The sequence below is a fragment of the Micromys minutus genome, assembly GCF_963924665.1.
Source record: "Micromys minutus genome assembly, chromosome: X".
Classification (NCBI taxonomy): Eukaryota; Metazoa; Chordata; class Mammalia; order Rodentia; family Muridae; genus Micromys; species Micromys minutus.
In genome coordinates, this window is record NC_137970.1 from 82,975,568 (window position 1) to 82,999,722 (window position 24,155).

Consider the following 24,155-nt stretch of genomic DNA (forward strand, 5'->3'; position numbering starts at 1 on the left):
CAATGTATATTCTTCCATTTAATAACCCTCTTGCTCCTCAGAGTAGTCAGTCCTAGAGTATATCCAAGAGAGAATGAGTATTTCAGATAGGCATAGTATGTTAGAAATATAAAGATGATAGATATAGGTCCTGGATTCTTGATGGATAGATCTGTAGATTGACCATATGGGTATCACTTAACTGCTAGTCAGAAAGAGACAAAATCTTAGACCTCACCTCAACATTTCCTGAATTAAACACACATAACAAAATTTGTGCTTGGCTGTTATGGACTTTTCAATTTGAGAAATACAGGTTTATAGCAGTGTTTCTCAATTTTGGCTCTACTAAATAATCCTTTGGGGTGTGAAATGAAACAGCCATATGTATATTTCTCATTAGAGTTACAAAGCTATTAAATCTGTTAGGACCCTTTCTGCCAGTTCCCTGTTTGGAGCCCAAATGCACTTATTAGAATATGGCTTCGAATGCCCAGAATTTGTTGCACAGGCCTGTGGTTTGTTGTTTTTATGGGATATTTTATATATTTACATTTCTAATATTACCCCATTTCTCCCCCTTACACACTCACTCGCCTCCCCTTGCTCCCATGAAGATCCTGCCACTCCCAACCACCCACTCCCACCTCATTTCCCTGGCATTCCCCTACACTGGAGAAATGAGCCTTTACAGAACCAAGGACTTCTCCTATTGATGCCAGAGAATGCTATCCTCTGCTACATATGCAGCTGGAGCGATGGGTCCCTGGGAGCTCTGAGAGGTTTGTTATTTATTGGCAATCCTATACACCAAGACTACACTTACCTTAGCAGTTATTTTCAATCTTCAATATGTGTTAGAGTCACCTGAGGTACTCAAAAAATGTAAAAACCAAACTAAGGGGAAAAAACAAGACTCAAACAGGTGTGTCAATACTCTATAATTCAGAGACACCTTCTGGCACTAATGTTAAAACAAAACAAAATGAAAAAGCAACATGCATCAACGGTGGTTCTATTCCTTCTTTGAATGCTTTATGAAAAATTTAAACATAGAGTGAAATATGTTTTATGTATTTCTACAATTAACATTTTCTCTTTTTTGCTTACCACCTTAACATTGTGTCTTATTTTTGATACATTAAGACATATTACTCTAAAAAATACACTTCAAAATGTCTGCAGGTATATCATGAATTAGAATTCAATATTTGGAGGCCCTATTGCTAAATAACCTTTAGACACAGTGAAATGCAAAAATCGTAAGAATACCAGCTGCTGAGTTCTGACAAATGTATAGAAATATAATAATGCAAAAAGCCTCATCAAGACAGACCAAATTCCTTCACTCTTCTTGCAATAAGTCCCCATCTTTTCCCCTGAGAGACAACCAGTGTTCTGTGCTAAGTTTTTCCGGATAATTCTAGTTCATAGCTATGGAAGGAAACCCTTTATATTGGGAAATTCACATTTAAGTTTCTTGGTGTCCTTAAGTTAACAGCTCTGGCATTTACAATCCAGAAGCTAAATCCAGCTCAAACAACAATATCAGTGAGATTTCAGTAAGATCACATGGGTGTACCCTCCTGGTTCTCCACCCACAAAGTATAAATAACAATTGTACCAAGTCCGGAAAGATGACTGAGAGACTTCAATCAAATCAGTAAGTCAATTGGTAAGAAGGATGGTACTTAAGAAGCAGCTACAGTTTGTTGAACGTCAAGACATTGACAAGAGTTATCTCATCTATGCATTCCTACTGTTATGATCTCTGTAACCTAAGGGGAAATGTTCAGAATGAGTACCTTTCTCAAATCAACTTCTAATACCTGGAAGGGCTTAAACATAGCTCCAAACTGGTATGACTCTAAGGACCACATTCCCACAGTTAACCATCATACTTTCCTTCCTCTGCATGAGGTAAAAAACATACTGCACATTTATTATATGTACCTTGTATTTTATATTAATGTATGCATATAAATTTGTCTACTATGCACACAGTCTATCCAGTTACAGCATCTACTAACTGAAAACAAGAAGGTTGTAACCAAAACACACACACACACACACACACACACACACACACACACACACGAAAGCCTAGAAATCTCAGCAGCCCAATGTTGTTGGTCCAAATCCTGGCATGGACTTTGAGAGCTATTGTGCTCTCAATACTGCCCTTCCAATTATTGCTTAGAAACACTGTAATAAAACTATCCATGGAAACATACGCTGACACAAAGCACTCGGGGACATCATCCTGGAAAGAAGTGGGAAACGCACCTTTCCTCATTAACACATTCAGCGTCTGGTGTTCTGTTCTGCAGCTATGCTGCAGTCACCCAGACAAAGGGCTTGCTGCAAAATTGGTTACATCATCAGCTTCGGTGCTGACAGTCTAGCCAGTAGCAGCATGATTAACATCTCCACAGAACCAGAGAATGGGCAAGACTGGGACTCACTCAAGTTACATTATACTGCCAGTCTGTTTAATGAATATTCTATTAAGTTGAACAATTATCCATATTCTGTTTAAGGTGCCTGTTTAGGCACATCAAGGGACATTTCCTGCTAAGTAAGGCAGCATCCCATGGAAGCATCGTATCACTCAGTGTCCCTGATGGCTTATTCAGAATATCAGTCTGCCTTCAGAGGTTGGATAATATTACTTGGTTGGCATGAAGAAGAGAATTGAATGTTCTGGGAAAGGGTGGTTGGTAAATGAATATCTAGTAGAAAACTCTAAAGCTAAGCTACAAGTTCTTTCATCACCACCAACCACCTACCAATGGTTGGTAAATAAGTTTTAAGATTTTGGACTCTCAGTTCTTCTAGCAAGCAGGAAAACTTGTGGCAAGAATAAATAGGAGTACCAAACATTCTAGCTCATAAGATCCTCTGGATTTTCAGAGTTCTTTCAATCATCCGAAGAATTATTGCACATATCCCTTTATCCAGGAAGGGAAATAAATTATAATTTAGCAAAGTGAGTGCCAAGGTTTATGATGGGCTCAGCAATCAAACGATATTTTCAATAGAGGAATGCTGACAACCCAGTGAATTGAAATTTAGTTCTCTTAGGGAAAGTCAGTATTTCTTTATCACAGAACCCATGGTCTTAATATCCCCAAGCAGAATCATGGTTATGCTATATATTTTCAGCTACTAGGTTGTGGTTGAAACACAGTCAAACTGGCCTTTCCATCATTACCCTTCTAGCAAAGGAGTTGATCAGTCCATCCAGATTTAAAACTGGTTTTTCAACATTTCTGTGGACTGAATTCCTCTTTCTCAATTTGTATCGATTGCTTCCCTTCTCTCACCTGTGTGGGGTTTTTTTTATTGTTGTTGTTTGTTTGTTTTGTTTTGTTTTGTGATTCACTCAGGAGTTTATTTGATTTTTTAAAAAATATATAATATTGCTCTTTAGAGTTCTTTGTATGAGATTTTTATCTAATTCACTCCCACTGAACACAACATGCCTAACTGAAATAAGGAAGAAAGGATTTATTTTGGCTTAGAGTTTGAGGGTGCAACCTGTCTCTCATGTCAGGGACAGCATGGGGACAGCATGGTGGCACTGGACAAAAGAGGGATCAAGGATAAGTCCCAAAAATATCCCTTCCCTGGTTTGTGATTCTCCAGATAAAAGATAATTATGTATGTAAATATTTATCAAAACTAAGCATCCTAGACTTTTATAACATTTTTCCTGTGTTATATGTTTTTTCAAGCTATAAAATCATATATTTTAGGGATGGCTTTGGTCTTCATTCAGTGTTATTCATACATAAAAATCATTCTTGCTGAGCCAAGGATAAGTTGCATTTCTCTTTACTCCAGGAATAATTACATGTTTCTGGGACATATCTGCCAGATACACTAAGAGCTATCATTAGGCAGAATCATTCCCTGGCTAAGAAAAAATTCTAATTTACCATGCATAACATAGATGAATTCAGGTCTCCTTAGAAGTAAAGTATTTTCCCATAAGATTCTTCTCCTTTTTTACTGTCTGTTATATACTAGGTAAATTACGGTAGTACTATATTATCACAAGAGTCCTGAGAATTAGGAATGATTCCTGACATGTAATAATTACTAAACTGTACCCACTCAGCATCACTGCATCTAATTTACAAATAAAAACACCAAGGTTCTAAATGACTTAGTAATGTATTTAGGGTCACAATACCTGCCCAAATATAACACTCCAAACTGGATGGAATCTGGATTCCTTCAACCTTGCTCTGTCATACTCAAGTCAAGTTCTTACATAAAAATCCTTCCTACAGAATTTCTGGCAATGAGTCCAACTTCCGCCAAATGACTCTGGAACTGACGTCTAGTAACACTAGTCTTTTGTTTTTTCTTGATTTTACAATTATTCAAGTCAACCACGATGGTGTGTACTTAGAATGCCAGGGATTGGGAGGCTGACAAAGAGGAGAATTCTCATAAAAGATTATATAGTGAGTTCCAGGTCATCACATTCAAATTCAAATAAATGTATATATGTATGTACTTGTGTAAAAGCTGGCTGTTAAGAATAGTACCTTTTCTATACTTTTTTGCACCTCTCCAGAAATCTCTCATAATTTCACAATAAAGAGATTTCAGTGCTTGATACGACAATTTGTGAATACTACTCTAGGTTTATGGTTATTTAAAACACCCCTTTTCATATTCATTCACATTGGCAGTAAGGCACTTGAAAGATGATCCCTAGCTCTTAGGTAAATACACACTTTATATCAAATCCTCTTTGTTAGGATAAAATACAGTTACTCAAGCTATGAGTACTGTTTCCCTGCTATTTCAATGCCAATAAGTGAGTGCATGCTGACAGGAGCCTGATATAACTGTCTCCTGAGAGACTCTGCCAGAGCCTGACAAATACAGAGGCAGATGCTCTCAATCAACATTGGACTGAGAATGGGGACCCCAATGGAGGGGTTAGAGAAAGGACTGAAGAAGCTGAAGGGGTTTGCAACCCTATATGAAGAACAATAATAACAACCAACCAGACCCCCCAGAGCTCCCAGGGACTAAACCACCAACCAAAGAGTACACATGGAGGAATGCATGGCTCCAGCCATATATATAGCAGAGGATGGCCTCATCAGGCATCAACGGGAGGAGAGGCCCTTGGTCCAGTGAAGGCTTGATGCCCCAGTTTAGGGAAATGCCAGGGCAGGGAGGCAGGAGGAAGTGGGCAGGTGGGTGGTTGGAGCACTCCATAGAGGCAGTGTGAGTGGGCATGGGATAGGGTGATTCCAGAGGGGAAACCGGGAAAGAGAATTACTTTTGAAATGTAAATAAAGAAAATAGCTAATACAAAAAGGAAAAAGAAAAAGGGAAAACTTTGAAGGAAAGCACTAGTCTATAAATAAAAAAGGCATAATTATACTCTGATCATCTTGGCTAGGTGTCATGATTTCATTGCCAAATTCATTAGGTTGTCTCAACTGGGGAACGAACAGGAAAAGGAAAAACTACTACCCAGCATCTCTTCCCTTGCCTATCTGTATTTCTCACAAAGATTTCTGTGTTTATACCACATTCAGCACCATGGACAACACACTGGGTGCCCGCGACCATGGTAAGCAAGCTGAGGGTGGTCATTAGTTCCATGAGCTGTCCTTTTTGAATCAGCTTCCCTTCCTTTCATAATAAGATATTTATAAACACAGTCGGGGATATTTTTATACTGAATTGTGAAGAATCAAGATTTAGGAAGGGAAAGTACTTTTCAAGGAAAAAGAAAAATATAGAAGCAAAGTTATCTCTAGGTCAAATCAATTTAAGCTTAGCTGAGATGTGTGTCTTAGTCAATTCTTCCTATACACTAGCACTCTCATTAAAGCCCATCTTTTGTCTAGTAGCAATATGAAACATGTACATAGCAGTCAGAAGACTTGCTGATTTTTACAGAAGCTTCCACACTGGTCTTCTACTAGAATTGGTCTTAGAAGACATTGCCAAAGTGAATATCTAAAAATAAAAAAAGTTATAAGTATAATGGAAATTGTTAAGCTGTATCATAAAGGCTGCCCTCTAGACTAATCTAGAACGAATTCCTAAGCAAGAGAATAAGAAAGCAAAGGCATTAAAAACAAAACAACAACAAAACAAAAAAACCAAGCAACAGGGCTTGCCATCCTTGAACACAACCTGATCGCTAATGTGGTCCTCTATAGCCCTCACACTCAGTGGTTCTTAAGTGTTATTGTTTCAAATTGCCAGGATGGTTGTGAAAAAAATAGATTGCATGCTCCAGCAAGCACCTAGCTTTTTATCCTAAAGATCTAACTTGTATTCTAATATTCAACATTTATAACAAATTCCCAGCTTTGCTGCTGCAGCTGATAGAAGGGGGAAAACATCTGAGAAACTACAATTCCAATCCTTTTATGAATTAGGAAATGCAACTGAGTCCTACAGGGCCAAGGATCTGTTCAAAATCCCTCCACTGATTGAGCCCATCCATCCGGTCCTGTAATTCCTGCTCCCTTGATTTGTATTCTTGTGTTTCTCATGGTGCACCTCATTTTAGTTTAATCACTTCTATATGATGAATAAATAAAAAGGAAGTTGAAAGTACTAAAACTGGAGTTTGACTTTTCTTTATGTGGCTCTATTGAAAGAAAAATATCTTCCTTTGGCTTCAGCCTACAGCTTTTGGCAGTACTAGACAATGAACTCAGGGACTCTCACAGGCTCTGCAAGCAATCTACCAGTAAACTACAGCTACAACCCTTGACATCTGCTTCCACCACACTGGTCCAAACAACCCTCGACTCATCACTTTCTTTTTATTATTTTTGTATCAATTCCATACAGCCTTCCTGCCAAACTAATTTTGTACAGATTAGGATTGACACATATATCAAATAAAACACAAGATACCATTTAACTGGAAGGTCTTATTGTTTCTATAGTGCTAATTTTTCAGACAGGATCTCATTGTGTAGCACAGAAGAGGCTCCCAACTCAGTAATGTCTTTGCCTCACCCTCACAAGACCTAGCATTTATGGGTGTATGCCACCACACACAGCTTGAACCTAAATGTCTGAGGGCATTTGCATCATTTAATTTTGCAGCTCAAATCTGAAAGAAGTGGTCAATTCATTACAATGGGAGTCAACTCAGCTCATGGTTCAGCTATGCTTTTGGTGCCTCAGGCAGGCAGTCAAAGGCTAAAAAACACCTGACCTCTCCACCTTCACTTTTAGCCTGCTCAGCTTGTTGGGGCTGTGTTGAGCTAGAGTAGAAAGGCTGTGATTTGAAGATTGGGGGGTGGGGGGAACAGCAGCACCACCAGCAGCAGCTGAACTGGTACTCCCCAGCAGTTTTTGTTTCTATGAAAAGTTTGATTCTGATTTCATGCCCTGTGATTAACCAAAACAAGAGGAAGACAAATAAAAATTCTGTACAGCTGTTTCACACTGACAGCCCTGACCTTCCCAGCTGAGGGTTCTTTGTGCTGAGAAATTGTTTCCTAGCAACCAGGCCTCGCAGCTGCCAGACTCCAAACACTGAAAGCATGACTTATAGAAAGGAAGCCAGGAGAAAAGGGGTAGGGTGGAGCCTGCATCAATCTGAGCTTTGTCTTGGGGTCTAATACTATACTATAGTTGGAGAAGATAAGCCCCTTCCTGTTGTGAATCAATGCCAAACCAGGCTGCTTGGGTTCGGCTTTCTGTCACCTCCACCTGCTTTAGCAATCACCCCTAGGTATGAAAATGAGGGGGTTTAGGGAAGGTGGGTGGGATAAAAGATTTTTCCCAATAATATCAAATACTGTGTGGTGAACGTGGCTTTTATTCTATAACAATGATGCTCATCTATCATATTTGATGATTGGATCCTTCTCTCTCTTCTCCTCCCATGTTCTCTCCTCCCATATCCTCCTTTCCTCTTCCTTCTCCTTCCCTCTCCCCCCTCTCTTACCCTCTCCTCTCCTCCCACCTGCCATCCTCTGCCTGTTTTTTTCTTTCTACTTCCTTCCTCTTTCTCCTTTTCACCACCTTTCTGTGCATGCCCAGGCACACACGCACACATGAGCACACACACACACACACACACACACACACACACACAAAACTACAGATACTATCACAAAATGGGCTAAAAGCACTTGTTTTACTCAGAACAACTTGAAATCTTGCTCTACTTAAACATTACATTAAGGGTGGTGCAGCAGAGAAGGGGCAGAGTTGTGAGAACATTAAGGCACAAGATGAAATGTTGAGACTATGTACAGTAACTGTTCTAATCTAGGCGAGCCTAAAGGACCAGTAATTGAGACTAGACAACTGCCTACAGTTCAAGCAGGGGTCAAGGAATCAATCAACATCTAAATAAAAGGATATTGTGCATGCAGAAGCTCTAATTGATCTCAGAAGGAGCCTATCCTCTCATTTTTGTGCACATATGATAGGGTTTGCTATGTGTCCTATGCTGTCCTTGAGCTCTATCTGAGAGCCTCCAGAGATTCTATAATCCCAGTGTGTATGTAATACCATGCTTGTGATCTGGCTTTTAAAGACATCACTGTTTAGAACATTTGGCCAGTGTTTAGAATCTATGAATGTTGAAATCAAAAATTTAGCTCACTGGATTTCAAACATGAGCATTTATGTGAATTTACCTTATAAAAATGTAATGTCTGAAGTCCCACACTGTAAGGTGCAAGTTAAGTCCTTAACATAAATTTTCTTAACACAACTAAATAATATTCTTCAAGTCACCAGTTAACTCTAAAATATCGAATTTTTCATTTCTGTTTTGCCCAGGCTGTGTCCTGCTTTGTTCTTCTATTTCTTTTTTCCCCATTTTTATTAGATACTCTCTGTATTTAAATGTTCTTCTTACTTCAAGGTGCAAGATTACCTTATCAATTTCTTTGAAGAAGCCAGTTAGTATTTTGTCTTTAAATCCATAGATCAATTTGGGAAGTATTGTCACATTAACAACACTTTACATTCACACTGAAGTTTTTTTTTAACACCTCTCACGTTTTAACATTGTCAGATATATATATATATATATATATATATATATATATATATATATATATATATATATATATATATATATATATATATATATATCATGACTTTATCCCTTTTGGAAAAACAATTTTAATTATTTGTGACTTAGTTAAAACTAGCTTATTAATCTCCTACCACTAATGTAAAAATCTCATCTTCTAAGAGATTAAATGGCTTCCCAATTGGTTGAACAACAAAATGATTGAACTGCAGTGTAAGCCCTGGCTCACTCACATTCAAAGGTGTCTTCCCCAGTTCATCCTTTCTTTGTTCCTGAAAAGAGAGTGTTTTGTTGTGTGTATTGGTTTGCTTTAGTTTAGGCTTGAGTTTGCAGACAGTATCTTGTTATATTTGCACCCCAGGCTGACATTGCTTTATGGCTCAGGTAGGCCTTGAACTCATTATATAATGGCAATCAACAAACTAATGTTGGAATTACAGGCATGTGCCACAGTGCACTAGTAAAATAAAGATTTTATGGGAAAGTTGTTCTTGAAAAAATTCTGTTAGGTTTGTGTTTGGAATATAATCCTTTTTACTCTTTTACTATAGTCTAAGCCTTATTAACAGTAAGTTTGACTGAACCTACTTAATGTCCTAATATTTTTAGCACTGTGGTTGTTTTTGCTGAATTTATCATAGTACAGATATTTGAGTAGCAATTATTTCCTGAGTCAGTATACTTGGAGAACCTAAAATGTAATATAATGATTTAGACAGGGTATAATGCTAAATGACAGTTCCAGTGAATGGTCCTTATCATAGCACACAAATCTTCTAGAAGAACTGTAAACAGAATTTGAGGTGCTGGAAAATTACCTGAGTATGCCAGTATGAGTATAAGGCTTTTTTAGGAGGGAATGGAGAGACTGGCATGGAATTATTCAGCATTGCCATCACGACTCAGGCATGTAGCTAGTCATTGTCTATTTTCTGAAGAAAATGACCTTTTCAGAACCTATTTTTATAGAAGAAATCTTCCTTTTTGAAAGAAAACTTTGCAAAAAGAAATATGTTTTTGGAAAAAAAAAGTAATTAAAAAACATTTTGTATGTTCAAAAAGATTGTGATATTCTATGGTGTTTATTTACAAATGGGAAATGTGTATAATAAGCCACAAGTCCTAGTAACTTGCTCTGAAAATTAGGATACTTGTCAAAAAAATGAAATCCAACAGAACACGTGAGGCCACCAGTTTTAGCCTGTATGGAAAGATATAGGTTCTTATTTCTAATCCACTCTAAAGGGCTTTGGATGATGCAGGAATATTATTCTGATTTCTTAATGTAGCTCTCAAGTGCAAGTCTTTGATTCTTGAAATGTACATGTAATCCAACTGCCTGCACATAGTTGATAAGGTTTCTGACACACAGAAATTCAACACAGGAATTCAGCTATGCCTCTGTGACAGCTGCTATGTGCTTTAACTCAAACAGATGAACAAAAGCCAGACTGGTTTAAGATGTTTCTAAAAGATTACAGCTTGCTTCACATCTGTGTTTGCAGGAACCAAATTAGCATGGACATAAACTTTAGAGATGGACTTTGCTCGATCAGTAAGCTTGCTATGGGAAAAGAACACTGACCTCGGGAGCCAAGAGATGTGAATTCTAGTTCTGGCTCTGCTATGGATCAGCTCTGTGATACTGGGTGACGTCATGTCATGAAATATCAGATTCTACATCTGTCAAACAGAGAAGACTGTTTAAACTTAACAGCATTTGAGTTGCTGTGACAATTGATAGGGAATAAAAAATAGTAGGAAGACGAGGAGAAAATCTGTTAACACTCTTCAGTTCCCTTCTTCCAGCTGTTATCAGTAGAATGTTTGCCAAAGCTCAGGGGGTACAGAGAAACTGCTATGCATATCAGATGGCAGAGAAGGAAACAAGCTTAATTAATCCCAATCATAACCAACATTTACAACGTGCTTCACATCTTACAGACCATTTTACACACATAATCTTCAATAAGATCCAACAGTAATATAAGATCCAATGGAGCAACATGGCTTTCTCAAAGGCACAGGCAAGAGAGAGAGAGAGAGAGAGAGAGAGAGAGAGAGAGAGAGAGAGAGAGAGAGAGAGAGAGAGAGAGAGAGAGAGAGAGAGAGAGAGAGAGACTGAGAGACTGAGAGAGATTGCAGCTGACACATCTTAATATATTCCCAGCACGTAGTGAAATGCCAGGCAGAATAAATGTTTGTTAAATTAGTGTATACTATTTCCTCTCTTCATTTTACAGATGTGCAACCAAAAGCCAGGAAAGGTAGTAAATATGCTGGGAAAACAGACCCAGAATATATGGAAGTAGCATTACAAGAGTATGGGAAGATCTCTGATATTCTCAGTATAGTTAGTACGAAAGCAAGGCTTGTGAATCAAGAAATGTCATGAAAGAAGGTAAGCAGACATCCAGCCTCATCTTGCTCTGTGTCATTTTTGCCTTAGGAAATCACACAATGAAAACAATCTCAGAAAGTGACAAATATAGCACAACAACATCATGTTAAATAAGGAAACGAGAAAATCCACTAACACCAAACTTCTCACTCTTTTACAGAAGTATGAGAGACAAAGAGTGCATCTAATTAAATACAGAATAGGTGGAAATCAGGATGCATCTTCAGGAGTAATTACCTTGGTTTTCCTGGCACTGCAGTGTGGTACCTAGAAACTCGTGCAAAATGGCACAAACCAAGAGCAAGGGAAGTCCCCGACCCTGACCCCCACCCAGGAAACAATGTCTCATAGTAGGCTAAAATTTCTGTGCTTCACTCTGCTTGCAAGCATGATTATGCACTCCCATACAGACAATATGCTTATACTGCATAAATAGCATCCTCTGCTAGGAATCTGTGTCCTCATGTTTTTTCATGGAGGAAAATGTAAATTTTAGGGCAGTTTATGTCATCTTTATTTACTGGAAACTCAGTCCAATAATCCATATTCTGGCAACTGAAATAGAACATGTATTGCTAACTCAGAGGCACCAGGAAAATGAGAGAACAATTCAAACATCATCTATGGTTAATATTTTCTGATTCTATTGCTATGTTGATCCCTTACAAATAAATTTTATGCTACTGAGCCCACTTTTATCTCTAAAGTTTTATAATCTAATATTGTTAGTTTGGGTCCTGATATTTCTTCAGCTCCCTCTCCCTCTCTCTCCAGCCTCAGCTCTTCCAACCATCCATTCAACATATATGCCAGATTCTAGGCAGTGCTCATGTTTTGAGGAAACATAAAGGGCAATGCCTATCTCCCTAATAGCTGTCTGTCTGGACACCTAAAATATCAAATACTTAGTTTGTGCCCTGCCATTTTCCCTTTATTATATTGTGAACACCCCAAGCCTGAGTATTTTTATTTCTGCTGCCTATATAGAGTAGAATAGTGCTGTGCTTAGCACTTATGAAGAGCTGCCAGGGATGGTTCTCATTAATGAAATCTACTATTGAGAATGACATGAACAAATTGGAAAAATGAGGCATTTTGCTTATTCTTTAGTTAAAGATAATTAAAATTGATTGATTGTCAGAACTGTTATGTGTATGAAGTTACTTCTAGACATTGCCAGGAGGTACATTGAGCTGAACTGTTTGCTCTTCTTCCAAATCCACATTTTGGAATCACAGAACTTTAAGTTTGGAGGAAATTAAATACATAGAATTATTCCATTGTGGAAAGAAGTTTGGGGGAGTTTAGTTTATTTTATAGACAAAACAGATGAAGATGAAGGGAGTGGCAACGATTTGGTATACATTAGTCCAGCTCTTTGGTAGCAAAGCAAGAGTCTCTAGGTTCCTTACCTAGAGCTGTTTTATTAATTGTTTGTTTATTGCTTTGTTTTAATTTTCAAGTCAGAGTTTCTCTGGGTAACCTTGGCTGGGCTAGAACTGACTTTGTAGACCTGGCAGGCCTCAAACTCAGAGAATCTACCTGCCTCTTTCTCCCAAGTGCTGGGATTAAAGGCCTATACTGCATTATGTGCTAAGCATTATCTATGACTCCAAACTGAAAGCTCTTCTCTGGTTGTCTAGCCTGTCTGCTGGTTCAATGTATGCCAACTTTATTATTCTTCCTAACCACGTGATCCAATTCCATAAAATAAAATCTCTGTATTTCAAAATACCCTATGGATTCTGCTTCTCTATAAAACTCTGATCAATGCAGAGTTAATATAATAAGCATGTTGGAGAGGAACATTAAGTTCTGTGGCTCTGAACTTAACAATAGTGCATTGTAAAGACTCCAGATTACTACAAAAGAACTTTAAGTAAATTCAGCCCAAAGAAATCAGAACTGTTTCAGCTAATAGGAATACTAATCACCACAGTTTTATCACTGCACAGTGTACACATATATTTTTCATCATAAATATAGACAATGATGGATCAATTTTAAAATGTGGATTTTGCAGTTGTGCATCATCTAGGTCATATTTTTAAAAATCACTTGCTTTTAGAATCTAGCATTTGATGACCTCTACTCTATTTTGAATAATGGAAGATCAAATTCTATATATTCCAAAGAGACATTTTTTAGACACTGCAAACCCTGAACAACCTTAATTCTCTCTAATTATATTCAGTCTGATTACTCTCATTTTATATTCCTACTAGCTCTGCCTCATGTATAAAGACTTCCAGAACCCATATCCTTTACACATATGCTGTATATATTACATACACAAACCTAGCTACTCCATACCATTCTGTTCTATTTCATGCTGGGGTTTGACAAGGGCAAGGGCAATATGGAACAGATGCTGTCACTCTTGAAAGCCACATTCAGCTGGAAGGAATAGGAGCCTATTGATTTAAACAGAGTTTTTTACTCTACAAGAAGGGAGGGGGATGATTGCTGTCTGACCTCAAGGTCTACAACAAGGTCCCTATAGAATAGACTAAGTCGATACAACTCATTGAACTGAACCAGAGCCAGAGCTGTTAAGCTAGTTGAAGGTGGGTGTGTGATTTTTTTTTTCTGCTAGGTTATAGCAATTGCCTCTAGAGTCCTGATTAAGGAAAATTTTAAATCAAGTATGGCTATGTAAAGTAAATTTTCATCAGAGAATTTCATTTAAATTCTTACCTTCCATATTAGTTCATCCCCAATTTAAATTTGTATTCACCATATTAGGTCCTCCTCAATCTCAACTTCCACATGGGGTTTATTGATAAATAAATAAAGCCAACAAACTCTTTATCAGTCAATATAGCAACAGTGTAGCATTCTGAACCACATGTCAGGCAACCTAAGTTGCTGCTGCTATGGAAATTTATGGTTGGGGTTGAGAGAAAAGTATCTGTATTAATTACCACTAAATACAGACATGGGATAAAAATAACTCATTCTTTTCTCTCTAGATAAACTGCAATAATTCATCTTATTGCTAATTAGCATTCATTCTACCTTCAGAGATTCCTTCTCCAGAGCTACAGGCTAAATGACAGCAATAATTTTGGCCTGGAAATGGATAATGCCCATGCCATCCATCAGCCCCTGAAGCCTCTTGTGGAAGATGCTGAGGAAGCAGATATTTATTCCCTACCTTGAGGCAAACAAGCCATAGAAAAAATGCCTATTAACAACAACATCTTACCATGATTTTTACACTGGACAGACTATATTAGAACTAGTGAAAAAGAATGGTCTATCTTGGTAATTCTGAATCATCAACTAGTAGATCCAAGAAGCTACCACTCTTTTGGATTGATTTCTCAGGCCAGAATTCTCATTCACTACAATAGAGCAAGTGGGCTCCTAATATGAGTCTAGGCATCAGATCGCCCAGAACTAATTACCCATTAGGATCAGTGGGTATGATGCCTGGACTCCATAATACTTTTGGGGACCAATAAGATATATCTGCTTTCTTTTCAGAATAGGAACAGATAAAGTTTAGTTGATAGAGCAATTGTCAAGCATATATGAAGTCTTGAGTTTGATCCCTAGTCCCCCCCCAAAAAAGTGAGTATATTGACAAATGACAGTAATCTTAGCTCTTTGGAAGTCAAAAGGTTCATAAGTTCAAGGTCATCCTCAGCTATGTAATGAGTTCAGTGGATTCTAGGCTACATAAAACATGGACTTCAGATTTCAAAACAAAGCATAAAAATATAAGTGAACTCTTAGGTTAAAGAAAAGTGTTTAAGTTCAAGAAGAAAAAAAAAAGAAAATGAAAAACCATTATGCTTAATCTTTACACACCAAGAAAACTTTGACTATTTCCAGGTTACATCTTGCTTTACATGTACTTTATGCGCACTGTAACCAGTAAGATTTTAATGCATACTATCAAACCTTTAAAAAAATTAAATACTGACAAGAATGCATTCGCATACTTTTATGTAAAAATGCTTAAAATCTGTACATTTATCTTTGTTTTTTAAAATAAAGTTGTAAAAAAATGTGTTCAAATGCATATTAATATATTCCCCTTTATAGTAAACACAATGGTAAGTTTTATGATGAAGGAGAGAATTCACAGAGACAATACTGCTTAAGACCAAGAAAGGCCACAATGCATTTCAAAGTATATCAAAGATTTTAGAGGATCTAGTATTTGAAGGATATCTTGCCCACTCACACTTCTCTCATTCATGAACATTTGGGAAAAGACAAACCTGAGATCCCAGCAGCCAACAAGCCAAACACTCGAAAGAGGATGCAAAGCAAGGGTGCACCCTCTTTAGGAAAAGTGAGAGGAAGTTCACCCATCAAGATGTGGAGGCAACTATTTTAGCTTTTCAGTAAGGCTCTAATGTCTTAGGTGAATAAGGCCAGAACTGTCCAGACATACAAATGTTCATATTTGAGTTCATTAGATGAGGCAGTCAATACGAAAAGGAAACAGGGCATACATGTGTGCATGTAGACATTCATTGACTTCAGAAGGTGCTAGTCTCTGTTCCCGAACCTTGTATGAAAACCTGTTATCTTGCTGAGTAGATGGTTCAGACTTCTGTGGTTTGACAAACTGTTGCCACCTGGAGAAATTTGGACTTGAGGCAATACAAACTATGAGGTCTAGTTAAGTAGTGTCACCTATGGAAGTTAATACTGACTAGCAAGCCTATTTGACTTCCCACAGACTCTGCAGCATGAAAGAGGTGCTGTTCTGTACAGCACAAAATCTAATATGGAAGTACAAAGCCTAGCAATTGTGGTTGCTATATCTTTAACACTGTGCTTAGGGAAGCCAGACTTTGAGGTTCATGACCAATGGAGTTTCCTAATATCTTTGATATTGGAGAACTGTAAGTATATCATCTAGAAAACCAGTCTCCTTTGTTCAGTCTCTATGATTCTAGAGGCTGTGTCAGAGATGAGTGCTCTCAGGCCACGTCTGGCCTATGGGAGGGTAGGTAGTACTTCTTGTGTTTGGCAATGTATGGGAGGGTAGGTAGTACCTCTTGTGATTAGCAATGTACTATCTAAGAAAGCCTTCTTGTTCCAGATAGTTAAAGCCTGTCAAAATGCAGTGGTGCCTGTTTTCTATGTAATTATTTCCCTGAACTTTTAAGGTTATTCTTTTTCAAGATGCTCTAATTAAAATGCAAATGAATACATAAGTAGAGGCCATTGTTTGCTTATGTGCATTCTACCATATGGTCGCCCATTTAAAAAGCATTATTGTTCAAAATAGTTTGAGGAATAATGTCTTAACCCAAATCAAGCAGGTTTTTTTGAAGATGTCCTTTTTGAGCATTCAACGAAATAATGTACTATGCAATGCCACCCCATTTATTTGACTATAGAACATTATCTTCAACTAATGTTGCTTATAATGTAATTTAGGAATTGTGCTCTAAATTGATTAGTGCTGATCTTGTGTTGAACGTTGAATTGTTAGAGGCTTACTAACTAAATCTCTATGGTGAAATCAAGGTCCTGAGAAAATCAGAACAAGGAAGAGTCTGAGCCATCCAGAGTTAGGGCATTAATTGATAATATAGACTGAGAACAATGCTGGACTAAAGGCTAGCTTGGCTTGCTAAAGTAAATATATGACATGAGGTATATATTTCAGCAACCAACTCCATATACCAGAACAAGAGAAAAGAGCTATAGAAGAATGGACAGGCACGTTTTGATGATTCTGGAGTATAAAGTGTTTCTAGGAAACCGGGTTTCTTACACTTACAACCAATCTTGGCTTAAAATCTATCTTCTTAGCCTCTCTGGATACATCTTCATGTCATTTCTGGTGGTCCTCTGCAATAGAATAAGTCTTTCATCCATTCCTTTCATGCAAATTCAGCACAGGGTCTTTGGAGTGGGTGCAACTTCTCATATATATTCTTGATTGAACTCAACTACTTGCCTGATTTTAGTTACTAACTTTTATCAGGCTAGTTTTAAATTTGTATCTCCAGCCTAGACCCCCTCTCCTGAAATCCAGACCTATATGTTTTGCTTCTAGAGTCTTTATTTAGATGAATCAAGGCCTCAGAACTCAGTATATCTAGAATCCAATTTATTGCCATGGATCCATTTACCCTTTTTGAATGACCCCAACATCTTAGGCATAAACCTTAGAATCACTGGAATCTTCTTTCTCCTTTGCCTATGATAAGTAGAAGTCTAAGAATGGCTGCCTCAACAATTCTTACCTTCACATAACTTCCTTTCCTTGAATTATCTTTATGGAAAAATGTCATCATTTTGTGTTACATGACGAAACATTTGATGGTTTTATTGGGATTTCTAATTAGTTGGCATTGCATCAATCAAAGGGGAAATAGTATCAGGACAGAAATCATTGAAATCTAAATATATAAACACTAAAACTCAGCAGAACAAAATAATGGACAAACCCTTAAGCAAGGTAACAAAAAACAGGAAAGAACCAAATTAATAAAATCACAACAAAAGTGGAGAACTCACAACACATAATAATGAAACTGAGAAAATCATTAGGTCATACCTTTTTTAAAAGAATAAAGTATTTTCCTCTTGCATATAATATACCAAAATTATACCAAGATAAAATAAACAGTTGAAATAAATATATAATGAGCAACAAGATTGAAACAGCAATACAATAAAATCTCCAATATTAAAAATAAATAAATAAATAAATAAATAAATAAGTCCAGACCCAGACCATAGTGTACTAGACTTTTAAAAAAGATCAAGGTTTCAGAAACCATTGTATATATTAGAAAAGGCAGGAATGGCACAGATATTTTTAGAAAGCCAGTATTACCTTTATACCAAAACCAGATTAAAATACAATGAAAAGTGTAAGCTAATCTCCTCAATGAAGAATATCTGCTTTTTCATTTCCATAAGTGGTACTGGAAAAATCAGATATTCATGAAAAGGAGATTGTAAAGCACCAGACTTTAAATCTGAGGGTTCATGGTTTAAGTACATGATCAGGCACTTGACTTTATAAAAAAGAAAAAAAGGGGGAGAGAGAATTAGAGAGAGAGAGAGAGAGAGAGAGACAGAGACAGAGACAGAGACAGAAACAGAGAGACAGAGAGAGACAGTGAAGAAGAGAGGAAGTTAATGGGGGTCAAGGTGGGGATGACACTGCAAAGACATACAGGTACAAATATGTTATTATGAAACACATTTCTTGTACAACAAATAATAATGCCAATACATTTTTAAAAATAAAACACATATTGCTGTCCAGGATGCTAAACACCCGCATATATCAATCATCCTTGTTCAGCACCGTGGTGCAGTGGTGCTGCCATGGTTCTAACACTCTCTCTGTTCTCTTACTTTTATCTGTGAATCTTTCTGCTCTTTACATCACCCACACTGGGAAGAAAGGAAAGACAAATAAATAATGCAAGTTTGAAAATCACCTTTTATCATGTCACACCAGACAGCAAAAAGGGTCTTAATATCAGAGCAGTGCACGTACCATTTAGAGACACTCTTACAAAATAGCAGACCCACTAAGGTGGCCCTGCAAAAATGGTGGCACGCTCTGCTGATCCTAGCACTCAGGAAGCAAAAGCAGGAGGATCTCTGAGAGTTCAATGCCAGCTCAAGCTCCAGGACTACACAGAGAGACCCTGTCTCGAAAAACCAAATCAACCAAACAAAGAACAAATCCTGAAGCTCAGAAAAGTAACATGATTGGCCCTATGCTATATAGTGGATAAAAAGCTAGAATCTGAGACTTGGAAATCCTGTCTAAGCTTCTTTTCAGCTGATGGAAGTGATTTGTCACTATGGGAGATTAGAGTACCAATTCAAATCTTTTTGAGTTAACCAGTTCCTGTCTCTATACTGTCCATATAGCATGGGCCCATTCATCTGTACATAGCAGTAACACATCCTGGTATTTCATAGCATCTTCCCTAAAGAAATTTTAACTGCTGCTTGAAGACACTGGAGAAAGATTTCCATTACTCATGGCCTGCACAGGTGGAAACTCACTCATCGTTGGACAGATAGTCACTTACTTAAGAGTTGTACGTTACCTTTTACACATTATTAGGAATAGTCAAAAATACCAAGGAATGATCAATCTTCATGCAACACTAAAAACCCATACTAAGAATAGCAGAGGCAAAGTACAGGAAGATTACTAATACTTAATAAGAGATAGACCAATAAATTGATTTAGTGATGAACTAATTGCAAAGATGGAGCATTGAACTTTGTTTTTTAATAGTGTGAGTTAATGTATGTGTGTGTGATGTGTGAATGCTTGTAATGTGTGTATGTGTGTGTGTGTGTGTGTGTGTGTGTGTGTGTGAATTGTGCGTGTATGAGGGGGCGCTTTTGTGGTATGCTTTATGTAAATACTTGTGATATGTGTGCATTTGAATGTCTATGCTATGTGTATGTGATGTGTGGGGTTTCGGTGTCCATGCTTGTGTGGAGGATGGAAGAAAATAGGTATTCTGCTCTACAACTCTCTGCCTATTTCCTTGAGATAGATTCTCTCAGTGAATCTGGGCTACAATCCATGCTTTTAGGCATCTTGTTGCACAGAAGGATGAGAAGTAGAAAGACACAAATTTACCAAAATTGCCAAGTGCATACCATGTGACTTTTCCTGAAACTTGAAATACTGCAGTATGCAATACATATCAGTAATTATGGGGAAGGACATACCTCTACACTTAAACACCCATTAGTCATTTTGATGTAGAGAAATAAACAGTTTAAAAACTATAATTGTTCAGTTATCAGAGACATTTAAAAAGGTAAGATTATGGACTGATAATAATCCACACTTGTCTTCTAATTGCAAGACCAAATGATCTTTTGAGCCAATAGAACCAGCCAGTGTTCCAATTCCCTTGGAGAATTTTTGTTATGTATTTTCAGATCTCTATGCTCAAGAGAATGGTGCATCTGTCTTCTGGAGATGCCTGGCTGCATTCTTCTCAGATACTAATATAGGTGGCACTTCAGTAGTGTAATTAATGACATGAGGAACCTGATTTGGAGGGGAACAGATGGTAGCATCTTTCTTGGGCTTATTTTAGAATCCCAAAATAGTTCTTTTCTCACACAAACCATCCATGGAACCAAGTTAAAAGAGCTATGTCACATGGAAAATGGAAATAACACTTTGCCTTAGTGTAAGGCAAAGACAATGCACCAGAACTTCAGCACTTTTCCCTTGACTGTCTCCTTTCATGTAATATGAAGGTCACTTCAGCTTCTATTCATCCAAATGGATGCAGAACACCAACATGGGAATATCTTTTAAAAATGAGTGGGACAAGCCATATCCTTAGTCATATGCATTGAATAATCAAGGCTGCATCATGCCTTATATAAATGTATATCAATTTGTAAAACCTAGTTTCGAAGTCATGTGTTTTCTTAGCCAATAAAAACTTGAGGGCTAACTGACTACTATGCTTGGTAAGCCAAAAGTAGAATGAATTTCAAAGCAACCAATTTCTGGTTCATTCCTTTGTCTTGAGAAGATCTTTTTTCCCCAAATGAGATAAAGAATGTCAGTTAAGAATGAAGGGATATGGAGGGAGAGTGTGATAGTTTAAGTATAAGATGACTCATCGGTTGGGAAAATGAGAAAAGTACTTTACACAGTCACTGACCTGCTTTCCATCAAGGGTGTAGAGTTTTTTGACGACTCCGGTTTCCAGTTTGATCGCTTCTGTGATGTCAGTGAGGACCTGCTCGAAAGAGTGGGCCGTTTTCTTGTTGAGAAGCACACGGACAGCCTTCCGAGGCTTCACCCCACTGCGAATGATGGTCACAAGTTTGGGCCGCACAAAGTCCTTGTTCTCTCTGGCTTGAGCACTGTTGCTGCTAGCCAAGGACTGGGGAGCTTTCATGTTGGCAGATGTCTTTACGTTGACAGACCAGTTGGGATTCACATTCTTGGTGTACTCAACCTTTTTAAAGAAGTTGTCTGAAGAACAGACATAGCTTTCCCCTAGGGGAAGAAATAAATGGTTAGGTGTTAAGTTCTGTAGTAAATATGCAGATGGAAATCAAGTATATGCTACAGTAAGTAGTATACTCATACTGAAATAAGGCTGTGGGCAAGATGCTGACATAATAACAAACCTTCTTACCTCCAGTTCCTAGATGGGTCCTCTGATGACTTACACAAAGTAATCAGCTAAATAACCCTTAGTGCAATGGCATAGCTGGTTGAAGAACCTTGTAAAGCTAAGGGTTATTTTAAAAAAAAGCACACACCTCTATGTATGATTTAGTAACTAGAGTTACCACAATAAATGCTTTACAGTTTCTATGATGTTCATTAACTTTCATGAACCACTAAGTATATTCAACTTGTATCTAGTTCCTGATATAAACATGTGCTACTTTTGCTAGAATATGACCGAAGGAAAACTTTCAATGTTGATTTGTTTTTATTTCAAATTAAAGTGAACCAAAAACAAAACAAAACCATCACATACAAGACATTCAGTAGACATTTGGTCAAAAGCCAACAAATCATCCTGTTGGGTTAAATAGTGAAATTATTGAAATGGGAAAGGTCTCTCTCTCTCTCTCTCTCTCTCTCTCTCTCTCTCTCTCTCTCTCTCTCTCTCTCTCGTGTGTGTGTGTGTGTGTGTGTGTGTGTGTGTGTGTGTGTGTGTGTGTGTGCGTGCATGCAGATGTGTGCACACATGCAAGCATATGTATGCATGCATAGGTGTGCACACACAAATTCGTTGAATGCCTAAATGTGTGTATAACTGTATTATTTTCTGCTTATCATACTCTAAATGAAGGAAGTATCTAAGTAACAACCCCTCCTCTCTACACACAGAGCATTCCTAATGTTTGCAAGTCTAGATCTTCTTTGGAAAATAAGTTCTTCTATTTCTGCTACCCCTTTCACATGTTTCTCCATCCTCCTAAGTATTACACACTACATCTGTGTGTTTGGTGCCATCTCTATCAGTTGCTTTTGGCTGCCCCACGTAATGAGTGGAAGACTGCATTGTGCATCCTGATTGAGTTGAAAAGGTCCAGTATAAGTTTTAGATTTACTATGGGCTGGGGAAAAATGACTAATAGAGTGGAAGAAATGCATTTGCCAGAAGCAAGAGGAGGGCATTAGGTGCCCGGAACTAAGAACTAAAGAAAATTGGAAGCAAGTTAGGCTCAGCCTGAGAGAGAAGTATATTGAGGGGGTAAAGGAGCTGAATTTGCTGAGTAAAGCACATTAGCCTCAAGGTATATGGAAGTTCATCCAGAGGTTGAACTGCAGAAAGAGTTATTTGATCGGACTTTAAGTCACCAGCAATAAAACTAAATACATAGACAAATAGATAATCCCTAGTCAGTGCAAAAAAAAAAAAATCAACACAATTAAAGTCTGATGGCTCTTTGGTCTCAGCAGGAAAACTACATAAACTACATAGGGGCATTCAGAAACACCAGACTGACAATTCATTCTCTTTGCAAATATTGGTGGCATCAATCTTTTAAGTATTTTGAATTAATAATTTCTCGGTTAGTGCTAAGATTCAGTGGCAGTCTCTAGGGTTTTGTTGAAGGACAAGTATGTGCATGTAGGAGGGAGGGTAGGACACAAGACTGCTTAGTCTCACTAATGGTATGTTACAGTAGGGGAGCCAAGACATGCATTATAGGCATTCATAGGCACTGGCCCTGTTTGATGCATATGTGCTCAGGTGCTGAAGACACAAGCTAAAAGAGACCCAAATTTGGTTGGTTTCGTGGCATACAAAATTCAACACAACATCAATGTTTAAAGACTAGGGTCTGAAAAGTGACAAAGAACAAAGGGACCCTTTCAGTTCCTCTATATATTCATAGACAACACCCCCAACACACACACACACACACACACACACACACACACACACACAAAATGATCCCTTGCCTCTACTTTGTCAATTGCTTCCCATAACTTTCCATACACTTATAAACTCTGTCAGACAAATGGTGGAGTGGAAGCATCCAGGGCTTTGTATTAATGATTTCACTCGCCCATGGGTTCTTCTGAAGTGTCAGCTGTGTGGCCCTCATTAGGGATCTGGACTTGGGTTTTGTGTGTGTTGCCCCCTCTTAAACCCCTAAGCCTCTGAACTATAAGTATGATTAACTAGCCCTGTGAAACTGAACATGATGGCAAATAATTAGAGTATCATATGGCACCCGAGAACTTTCCACAGGGCTCAGCACTCAGCCAAATCTATGTTGAGCACCTTCTGAGGGTACATTTTCATCGCTCCACTCTACTTTTGGCCTGAATGCATAGCAGTGGAAAAATAACAGCTGGTGTGATGTCAGTCAGATTGTGATTCCTGACACTTTCTAGTTGTGTGACCTTTGGCAAATTACCTGACTCCCTTGGCAACAGTTTCTTATTTTTGAAGTGTGTGTAGAGGAGGGGGGTGCTTATAAAAGCTCTACTTAATAGGGTTGCTATGGGGCACAGGTCCAGTAGTGGATAAAAAGTCCTGAGCCCAAACACTGGAGCATAGTAAACACATCATACGTTCTCATTATTATCATCAAGCCTCTAGTCTGGGGAAACAAATAACTAGGAGGGAACCAGAAAGATAAAGAGGAAGAAGTAAAAGCTGAGAGAGCAGATAGAACATGAGGAGGGAGCAAGTCTAAAGGAAAGCCAACAAAGCATCAAGATTAGCTGCCCATGACGTG

General features: G+C 37.9%; 1 protein-coding gene across 2 annotated transcripts in view; it reads right to left on the minus strand.

Annotated features, from left to right (window-relative positions):
* DCX (doublecortin) overlaps nucleotides 1-24,155 on the minus strand; it is a gene marked incomplete at both ends in the record, with an annotated part of 66,563 nt that overhangs the window by 36,762 nt on the left and 5,646 nt on the right. For both annotated transcript variants that reach the window (XM_080910946.1, XM_080910945.1), the window contains one exon: nucleotides 21,098-21,438. In XM_080910946.1, coding sequence (XP_080767072.1) covers nucleotides 21,098-21,438 — 341 coding nt within the window. The remainder of the gene's footprint in view (nucleotides 1-21,097; nucleotides 21,439-24,155) is intronic.